This window comes from Pinus tabuliformis, chromosome J (genome assembly GCF_031772625.1).
Source record: "Pinus tabuliformis cultivar Carrire ecotype Pingquan chromosome J, CPIR1, whole genome shotgun sequence".
In the NCBI taxonomy this organism is placed as follows: Eukaryota; Viridiplantae; Streptophyta; class Pinopsida; order Pinales; family Pinaceae; genus Pinus; species Pinus tabuliformis.
The window spans coordinates 418,314,271-418,324,764 of NC_142295.1; the positions used below are offsets into that span (position 1 = coordinate 418,314,271).

Genomic DNA, 10,494 nt, shown 5'->3' on the forward strand with positions numbered 1-10,494 from the left:
GATGTTTGGACTCCAAGCAGTATCAAGGTGCGCTTTCAGGAGGCAGGATCACAAATTTCACAATGTGGTATGGCAGGCGCAGGGCAATTTTGAGTTCACCTGGTTGATTCACAACATGCGGAGTCTATACATTGATTACATACAGGGAGCAAAGATATGGAACAGGAGGGTTCCAACAGTCATCAGGACTATGTCGCAACGAATCTTGTTATGGGATCCGGGGATTCAGTCAGCTGACAGGTCACTCCACTTTGTGATGATCAGAGACATGGCACAGGGTGATCTAATTCACCTTGGATTTGACACATGGGGTATCACTGAGACCTCCATTGTATGGCGAGGCAGATTTATCTTATTGTTGCTCAGGATTGAGATTGGCAGTGGATGTGTAAACATTGGCATCATGGAGATGCCTGAGTAGGATGAGCTTGGCCTTCATAGATTTTTTGCCATTAGGTCCCAGGAGAGGAGGGTACAATCTGGTCACAATGGTGAGTATGTCATAGGCAAAGTGGCCCATCACCAACATAGTGGCACCCTTCTGAGACTAGCAAGGGACTCAAGCATCATAGTACTTCACAGCTCAACAACCTTTAGGGATGAGCTGGCTACTACATGGGGAGATCATTCAGATCTTCCATTGGGCTTTAATGAGTCATCATTGATAACTTCATTAGCATGGAAGGTTGGTCACCAAGATGATATCTAGAGAAGTTCATGTGAGCGAGACTTTATCTCCACAGGGTTGGGTGGTATCTTCAAGAGTTTACTCTTGGAGTGTATGAGATGGACTACTTGGTAGGGCCGCTTCATTAGGGGTGGGACATGGTGCCACATTATCATGATTCCCTACTCATTGATGGTATGCGGAGGGATTTTGGTACTTATACATGGAAGGGTAGTGAATGGAGCAAGGGGGGCTTTATGTTGGACAGGATGACTTGGGATCGTGGTATTGAGGGATTCCTTCATGATAAGAAAGTGTAGAGGTCGGGGACGATCCAGTGGCGCATCTGGTTTCCCCGGCATATTTTGTAGTGATAGTGGGGATCAACAACCAGAGAGCGTGCTTGTTTAGGCATTGCTTGAGGACAAGCAATTTTTGGCAGGGAGGATTGTGATATCCCCAATTTTGATTTTTTATTTAACACAATTGAGTAAGTTTACTGGGGAAGTGCTAAGCATAGCAAAATTTTGTAATCTGAGCATTGGAGACATTTTTGGTACATGGGACTTAGGAGAAATCGAAAACTTCAATATTAGTGGAATATGGGGGCCACCCCTCATGGAATACGCACCCCTTGGAGGAAAAATCGATTTTGTGGAAAGGAGGTCGAAATATTTGGATGAGGGACCCACAAGGAAAGGTGAGGCAACAATTATAAATAGAGGGTTGAAGGCAGCATTGGGCACCTTTTGATAATTTGACATTTACACATTGTTGCTCTAGTTGTTCAGCTGAGTCACAAGTGTTGTTTAGCACCAGAGGTTTCCAAGGGGAAATCTCACCCTCTTCTTCGGTGGACCACGAGTGCCACCCTAGGGAGGTATTGTCATGACTTTGTGGAGACTTGGGGGACTAGTCTCAGGTGGTACGACTTGCCTTAGCTTCAACCTGGACGCAGAAGAAGAACCACACAGTTCTTGGGTGAAGTGGGGTACTGAAATTAGAGGCTATACCATTACTGGGAAATTCCTTGTCCAAATTGCAGGTGAAGGAAGAGAATTTACAGGAGTTGAGAGTGTCCTTCTCAGCAAGACAGATTTCTTTGGTTGGGCCTGCGTAGACTTCTCCCAGGACTGCGCAGTCATTGGTGGAGCTGATTGTGGGGAGGCTTGAGAGAGAGATTTAGGAGCTGAGATGCTGGGATTTAATTTGGAGGGCCATTGGAGGAGGATTGTTGTAGTTTGGAGAGCAGAGATTGATAGGAGGAACCATAGTAATAGAATTCGAATTTGGTGGAGGGCCAAGCTGTGAAGGGTCAAATTTTGAAGGTTGGACCCAGGGAAACCCTTTCTGGGTTTTTCTGGGTTTTTGACAAGGATCTCATATCTAAAATTGCAAAATTTTTGGGGCAGATTTGAGAGGTCAAACAGGAGTCCCAACTCAACCAGCAGCAAGAGGAGCCAGGGGAAATTTGGGCCGAAATTACATGGTCAACATTTGGCTAATTCCTTCGTGGGTTTTAGTGGGTTTTTGGTGGAGATCTCGGGTTGATTTCCCAGAATTTTCCAAGCACCGGAGGAGGCCCTAGCAGCAGTTCTTCACAGCTAGTAGCATATTTCTTGGCAGTTTCAGCACAAAGCCAGGAGAGAGCTGCATCAGATTTGGGAGGGACTTCTTATTGTTCATTTGGGCTTAGCTAGCTTGCCTTAAGCAAGCCCAGGTGCACTCTTTCCAGCTCCTCATTGTACCCTCTTCATATTATAATAAAATGGCTCAACAAAGCAATTTTTGGTGCAATTTCATGGACTGATTCATGTGTTTGATTTTTTTGTGTCTATATTTGCTTTGTTATTTACTGTAAAGATTCCCTAGGAATATTACAAGTAGGCTGGTGGTTAGTCTCATTTTAAGCATTTTGGTAGTGCTTATGTCTAAAATAGCAGCATTGGAATGAAGGCTCATTCCTACCGTGATTAAGGATATGAGTAGTGTCAATACCAAGGATGGCTTTACAAAATCATTAAAGTACTTAAGACTTCGAACTTGGGTATCGCCATGCAACAAGTTTGTAGCCAAGGTCGAATAAGACTCATCAAATTTACAAAGGAGTTCGAAAAATTTTATAAAGGGCAGAGGACTTTATTTATCCCTTGTGATTACCACTAATCGCTTGGTTAATTTGTCACGTAATGACATTTCTTAGCGCTAATTAGCGCCAAGTGGGTTGCACCAAGTAATATGTATGGCCTCTATAGAGGATGGTACTATTAACAGGATGTGTGGGATGCATCAAGAAATCTTTCTTGTCATGAAGTGGAGAAAGCTACGTCTCGGGGGATAGGGGAATGTATGTCTTGGGGAACAAAGAAAATTATGTTCCGAGGGGAGATGGAGATATGTCCGTTCCAGGGGACATAGATATGCATGTCTCGGAGGATGTAGATATGTGACGTGGCAAAGTTGTTGATGTGACTTGTTGTCACTGTGACATGTAGCAAGCAATAATGGCCTTTTTGGATGGCCTAGTGACTAGTTTTTGGATGACACATGACATTGCTAGAGGATGCCACATGGTAGGGTGACGTCACCCTGATGTCAACATGATGTCAGCAAGACACAGTGGAAGCGGGTGACATGGAGGATGATGCTAACATGGCACCTAGGTGGTAGTGACATGTGGAAGTTAGAATGGGCGCTTTTAGATGTTGATTCAACCAAATCCACCTGACATGTGGCAGTGGTTTTGTGGTGCCACATGTCTAGGGGGTGCCGCGTGGTATTGTCATGGAGTTGACATGGCCAGGAGTCACATCACCGCGGAGCTCATTTCCCCGACAATGTTATACAATGTCTCTTATAGTGGGGCGCGATGTTGATAGAAGCCACGGTAGACGAAGGGTGCTACACAGGAAATTTCCTTGGTGACTAATGTAAATATCTATGTCACACCATGGATGTTTTGGATTGGGACATTCCTAGAGGTGAAGTGCGATGGGGCTATGGCACTGTGATGCAATGGATGCCACGCTAGACCACAGGTGATGTGGCATAGCCACGTATGATATGTACATGAGTGTGATGGGGACCACGGGTGCATAAACGACAAATAGCGGACCCCCCCCCCCCCCTCATTATCTGTCGAGAAGGTAGGGGAGGGCCTATTAATATAGGCCGCAAATGTAAGGAGGTGGCCACATGGAGAAAATAGGGTACGGGGCAACCGCAAGTGGTTTAGTCACAGAAGCAACAAATTGTGGACCCCCACCCCTTTGTTAATTATCAGAAGGCATGGGGGCACAATTAATACAGGTCGTTGATCTATTCAAACTAGTCGCGCGAGGGGTTCAAGCTTAACCATTGGCCACACAAATGCCATGTGGCACTGCCTGATTGGTTAGAATTTGAAGGCGCATATCTCTCAATCTAGAGGTTAGATTGAGATAAAAAATTATATCACCAAAAATATCTTGATGAGTTGGATGCAATGGTGTTATCCAAAGTGAGTTCCGCATATTTTGGGTGAGGAAATTTTATAACCCCATTTCCATAATGAGACCTTGGAGGTTGGCTTAAATGAAAGTAACACCTCTCATTCAGCTTGGATTAATCCAAGGGGGTGGGAGGAAACATTACACATATCTATTGTAATTTAAATGTCTTTAATGTGATAGCACCTTATGTTAACCATTAAACCAACCATGGGGCGTAGAATAGACAGTGATGGGTTGCATTGTTAAGTCACTCCATGATGTGAAGGTCACCCGTTCAAAACTCCGTGGGCAAAAATCCAACCATGTTAAGGACTGGTGTGGCCCAGGCCATGTGCGATCCCCGGGTGATTTTGACACGTTAGATGCCCCTGGGTTGCAGTTTCTCATGCCAAAGGTTAAGCATGCAGTCATCTCAAGACACAACTTGACAAACAAACAAACAAAAAATCATTAGACCATTATTCTAAAATCATAATAATTGAGAGTTAATAATGTTTAATAATAAAAAACAATTTTATTTTTTTTAAATTACCCTCTTTCTTCTTGTAATTTATAAGAAAAAACTGATCCACTAGTCATAGCTAGTCTAACTTTAGGATTTTGTAATCTCAACATCCCTATCAATTAGAAAAGGGGCAGATTATTTTATGCATACATATTAATATATAGGGAAAAAGGATATTAATCAGAGTTGTCTAATTATTATATGTTTTGGAGTTTTTGGCTGGAATTTGATAAAACAAGTTTTGGTCAAATCATCATTTTCTCTTATTTAAAATGTGTTTTTAACTGCATATATACATTCAGAATCCTAAAAATATTGGAACATTGTGAAGAATTCCCCATTCATACTCATAATTTCAAAAAATCCCTATCAAATTCTGAAAAAAATTGACATTAACAAAAAAACCTTTAAAAACTCCAAAACGTATAACAAGTACACTGCAGCATATCGATATGACAAAATTTAATCAGACTCTACAATTCTCGCAATGTTGTCGGGCTCCCAAGCTCAATTGGATAAGGCGTTGATTATTTTATGCACACATATTAACGCATCGGAAAAGCTATATCGGTATGACAAAATTCAATCAGACTTACAATTCTTGCAATGTTGTCAGGTTCCCAAGCTCTTCCGGAAGTGTCCCATTAAGACTGTTTGAAGCAAAGCTCCTGAAGATAAAACCCCGCAAGTAAGAAGTAATTATATGTTTTTAAAGCTCCTGAAGGTAAAATCCCTCAAGTCAGAAATAATTTATTTTTTTGTTTATTTTATGGTTGCTTTTAGTGATCATGGAAACCACTTATCTGATATAAAGGGATGTAAGAAATACACACAGACGGAAAGAAGTTGTTGGACGATAAGGAACTGAATTGACAGCTTGTTATATCTTCTCAAACTCAGAGATATAGCATATATGCATTCCATGCAAAAAGGAAATCACTAGGATAAGTAGGAAAATGTTCAACTATAAATGGTTCCGCAGTTTTTTCCATCTGCCATTTAGTGCTAAATTTGATGTTTATACTATAAATATGCATCTGTGCAGAGAGAAAGAAAGAGGGGATGTCTTACAACACAATCAATTTTTGAAGATTTCCAAGCTCCTTTGGAACAGGGCCAGATAAATTATTTATTCCAAGGGACCTGAATCAATGAATGTAATTAAATATCAGTGTTGCAAATTGGTTGCAGATAAATCGATTTTCCTAGTAATAATTAATGATTTCAAGTAGTATGGCATATGTGAAAGACGCAGATCAACAAACTCTACCTAGGTAACACAAGAAAAAGAGAAGTTCCTGCTAAAGAACATAGAACAGAAGGGGGAGAATCTCACAAGTAATGCAGGCGTGTGAGGTTACCCAAGAAAGCAGGTATTGGTCCTGTTAAATAGTTTTGTGTCAAGTTCCTGTCATAAAAATTCCACAGATTTCTCTGTCAGGATTTTGGAAACCAAAGGCATCACATGTTAGTTATTTTACCACAGGAAAAAGACAAACCCCTGCAGCCATTAGACAGAATAATATTCAATTTTACTGAAAAATCATAAACAGTCTTACAGATACGAAAGGAAAAAAGACAAATTCCTGCATCCATTATACAGAAGAGTATTCAATTTCACTGAAAAATCAGAAACAGTCTTACAGATACGAAAGGTAAGTCAGCTTAGCCAGTTCTGTCGGAATTTGTCCCGTTGTGACCTTTTGATTGACTTTCCTGAGAGAAAGAAGGCCGTCAATGGGTTAAATTTTGCAATTCTGGCTTGAAAAGAGGCCACTTCGCTCGGGCTCACATCTAAAATCAATAAAGGTCACTTCATGCTTATTAGAAATGTAACCGTATATTGAATCGAATTTAAGCTGATAATCTAAGAACCTAAAAAAATTTAAATAGGCCGATGCCAGAGAACTTCTTACAGTTTAGTAATATGGCAAGTGGATCCATTGTTGAAGTTGCAGTTACACTTGAATGCAGGATTCAGAGAAGTATCGGTAATGGGCGTACTGTCGATGGCTCGTCCAGAGCATGGATCTCCAGTAAGGTTCCATGTATTAGAAGACGATATACTCCACTTCTGAGAAAGTGACTTTAATGCAGTAACTGTACGCAAGAAAAGGAAATGAATTGATCAACAAAGATGATAATGATAAATACAGAAGACATGAGAACGCCTGCAGCCCGCGGTTTGAGATTATTTGTTTGGAATTATATTCCGTTGTTACCTTCATTTGGGTCCGTGGCTGCGGCTGCTTGAGCTTGACCAAGCAAACTGGAATACCCAATAATGATAAAAGTGCAGAGAAGCCAAATCAGTGATGACATTTGAAGCTTGAACATGATGATGGACGGGCTTGGTACTCGCGATGGGAGCTCTAGATGACACAGCAGGTTAAGTTAATTGGGATGTTATAACTTCGTTTGGATGTTTGATGGTGTTCCGCGCTGTTAGAAACTACAGAATTGATGAGAGACGGAAGCATGGTTTAAAGACCAGTAGCGTTGACAGTAGCGTTGGCAGTTCAAACATTTATTAATGATAGTCAGCACGTATGGCAGTGTTCATGTAAAAAAAAAAATCTAAACCTGACATATGAAACCGCGGAGTATTTTTTTTGGGAAGGGGTTGATTGTTAGTGAAAGCGCGGAGTTTATTTTTTGGGAAGGGGGACTGGGTTGATAGTTAATTTGATTATGCTTTTGGATTTATTAATAATGGTATGTTTATCAATTGAAGTGGTTTTTGTTTTTAACTTTCTTTTCATGACGTTTGAAATTGTGATGTGGCTGAGATTAAACTTTATATAAATCAATTCTTTAAATTTTTTGATAAAAATGGAATTATTTTTTAAAGGTGAGAAAATTTATTACAATTTAGTTGTTAATAGTGAGAATAGTTAAGATTTAATTATCTGCGCGCTCGTTGCTACGTCCTAACCCTGTTGCGCGCTCTCTTGACCTTCCTCGGCTCCTATGGCCCCTCCGGACTGCTTACCAGAGGGGGGCGATCCCCAGCATGCATTCTCTACTCTCGTCAAATCTCTCCCACCACAACGGCCTCGCCCAGCTATATCGGAGTTTGTCAGAAGCTGGACATTCTCTAAGAAGTTAATCTACCTCCAACCATTCCTCGCATGGCAGCCCTCTCTCCTGCAAAAAAAGGTCTCATCGGCCAGTTCACGGGCCTCTGGCCATCTCCAAGAACTGTGCGACGTTGGGTTGAAAGAAATTGGTCCAACAAAATACAAGGTAAAATCTCCATCAGATTCTGTGGAAAGGGGTTCTTTATCTTCCACTTTGAATCTAAAGAAGATAAGGATTTAATCTTCAGGAATGGGCCTTACTTCATGGACTCTAGAGGCGTATACTTAAACAAATGGACCCTGAATTTTGATCCGGAACTGGATGTCCCCAACGCTGTCCCTATCTGGGTCAGACTCCCTCATCTCCCTCTTCACTCCTGGGGAGATGACTCGGTTCGTGCAATTGGAAACGTTGTAGGCAAGTACATAGATCATAGCGAGCCAAAGGATAATATGCAAGCATGCGCGCGCATTTGTGTGGAAGTGGATCTCGGCAAAGGCCTACCGGAAGCCATCAAACTCAAAGTGGATGATTGGAGCCATATTCAGCAGCTTGATTACGAGCAAATACCGTTCAAATGTAAGGTATGTCACGAATACGGCCACTTTGCCAATCGTTGTCCCTCTCTTGCTAATGTTGAAAATGACCCACAAGAAGAATAATGGGAAACAGTGAAAAAAAAAGAAGTCGGCTCCCTCAACTAAAGCACCGCCAGAATCTGAACCCTCTGCCTCAAAGATTGTCCGTCCCTCCTCATCCTCCCCTCCCTCATCCTCCCTTCCTTCTTTCTCACCTCCCTTGGCCCCTTCTACCTCCAATCCCTTCTCGGTTTTATCCAATGCTCCTCCCTTGGAACCCTCGCATCTTCCCACGATTCATTCCACTGCTTCTGATCCTTCCCCTCCTCTGGTTATCCCTTTCCAAACTTCCCTTGAACCCCCCCTCTCTAGACTCACCAGGAGCTCATCCAAAGACCATGGAGCCTCTAGCGACTCTCTTAAGAAACCTGACCTAGGCAAAAAATCTGCAAAACAACACCGAGATGAGAATGCCTAAAAGGACATAGCAATGGGCACTCAAAGCCCTATTGAATCTTACATCTTAGGACAGCATGATAAGGAGAAAACTCACAAGGATCAAGGGGGGTGAGCACCTCTCCGCACACCACTCTCCCAATGATGAAAATCTTATCTTTGAATTGCAGGGGTATAGGGCACCCCTCCAAAATTGCAGCCCTAAAAGATCTTATTTATTGTGAAAAACCAAGGATTTTTTTGTTACAAGAAACAAAGCAAAGTCTGCAGGATATGACTAAAATCATTGAACAGAACAAGCAGTGCAATGGAAGCATCAACGAATCCAGGGGAGCTTCCGGAGGAATCGCTACAATCTGGAATCAAAACATTTGGAATTATAAGTCAGAAATTATTAACCAGCATTGGATCCAAACAGTGTTAGAAAACAAATAAGATCAGCGGATTCTAGTCATATACAACATCTATGCGCCTAACCACTTCAAGGATAAGGAGTGTTGTTGGGAGGAAATCAAAGTCAGCATGAACGCAGAGGAGAATACCAATGTCATACTAGGAGGAGATCTAAATCTTTTTCTCCATGCTAATGAGAAAAGAGGAGGTATTTTCTCCCCGGATCCTTTTAGAACTCGGCTAGAAGACATTATGCATGACCACGATCTAGTCAATATCATTCCAAAAAATAGGAGATACACTTGGAGCAACCGCAGGCTAGGTACAGGCAACATAATGGAGAGACTAGACAGAATTCTCATCAACGTCATGCTTCTTTCTTCCTTCACTGCTGGGTACGCTAATATTATTCCCTGTTCAGCTTCCGACCATTATACAATTTCTCTTAATCTGGAAAATCACTGCCCTCTCGGACCCATTCCGTTTAAGTACATCCCGCTTTGGAATAGTATTACAACAGTTAAAGATATTGTGGAGAAATCGTGGAGGCGACATGTAGAAGGATCTCCCGGATTCATTAGGGAATCCAAGCTTAGAAACACCAAACAGGCAATAAAAGAATGGGCAAAAATCAGTTATAAGGAGCCTGAAAGGATAAAAAAGGAGATCAAAAATACATTGAACAATGTCCAAAAGGAAATAGAAGAGCAGGGCCTCACCCAAGAGAGAAAAGTGCTAGAAAGCGAACTATATTCTCAGCTTTGCCACGTAAACATAGAGGAGGAATCTAAATGGAGGATTAAATCGAGGCAACTCTGGTTGCAAGGAGGGGACCAAAATACAGCTTTTTTTCACAAACAGACTACTGTGCGGAGGATAAGCAATATCGTCAGCTCAATCTTGGACGCAGAAGGTAACTTTAAAACCACCCAAGAAGCCATATGACAGGCTACTACCAACCACTATCGGGACCTTCTAACTGAAACAACGGATGAAGAGGATTACGATGACCTGCTACAATTCCTTCCCAAAAGCATCAGCAAGGAAATGAATGATACCTTGAATAAGAAAATTGATGAGGAGGAGGTTAGAAAAACCATATGGACTCTCCAGCCAGACAAAGCACCAGGACCTGATGGCTTCCCCATTTGCTTTTATCACCCCTTCTGGGGAATCATAAAAAGAGATCTGATTAAAATGCTCAAATGGGTCCACCAGAAAGCCAAAATCGGTGGTTACACCAATGCCACTCATTTAGCCCTCATTCCCAAAGAAAATCGACCTTCTTCTTTTAGTCGATTCTGTCCCATCTCCCTTTGCAAC

General features: G+C 41.8%; 1 protein-coding gene across 2 annotated transcripts in view; it reads right to left on the bottom strand.

Annotated features, from left to right (window-relative positions):
• Positions 1-7,203, bottom strand: part of LOC149227611 (putative LRR receptor-like serine/threonine-protein kinase At1g56140) — a 430,653-nt gene extending 423,450 nt beyond the window's left edge. Inside the window, exons 1-6 of one of the 2 annotated variants that reach the window (XM_089377835.1) lie at positions 6,886-7,203; positions 6,580-6,763; positions 6,308-6,379; positions 6,000-6,071; positions 5,735-5,806; positions 5,260-5,331 (exon numbers count right to left, since the gene is read on the bottom strand). In XM_089377835.1, the coding sequence (XP_089233961.1) occupies positions 5,260-5,331; positions 5,735-5,806; positions 6,000-6,071; positions 6,308-6,379; positions 6,580-6,763; positions 6,886-7,000 (587 nt within the window). In that variant the 5' untranslated portion in view covers positions 7,001-7,203. The remainder of the gene's footprint in view (positions 1-5,259; positions 5,332-5,734; positions 5,807-5,999; positions 6,072-6,307; positions 6,380-6,579; positions 6,764-6,885) is intronic. The other variant, XM_089377834.1, reaches the window with a different exon arrangement.
• Positions 7,204-10,494: the final 3,291 nt, after the last annotated feature.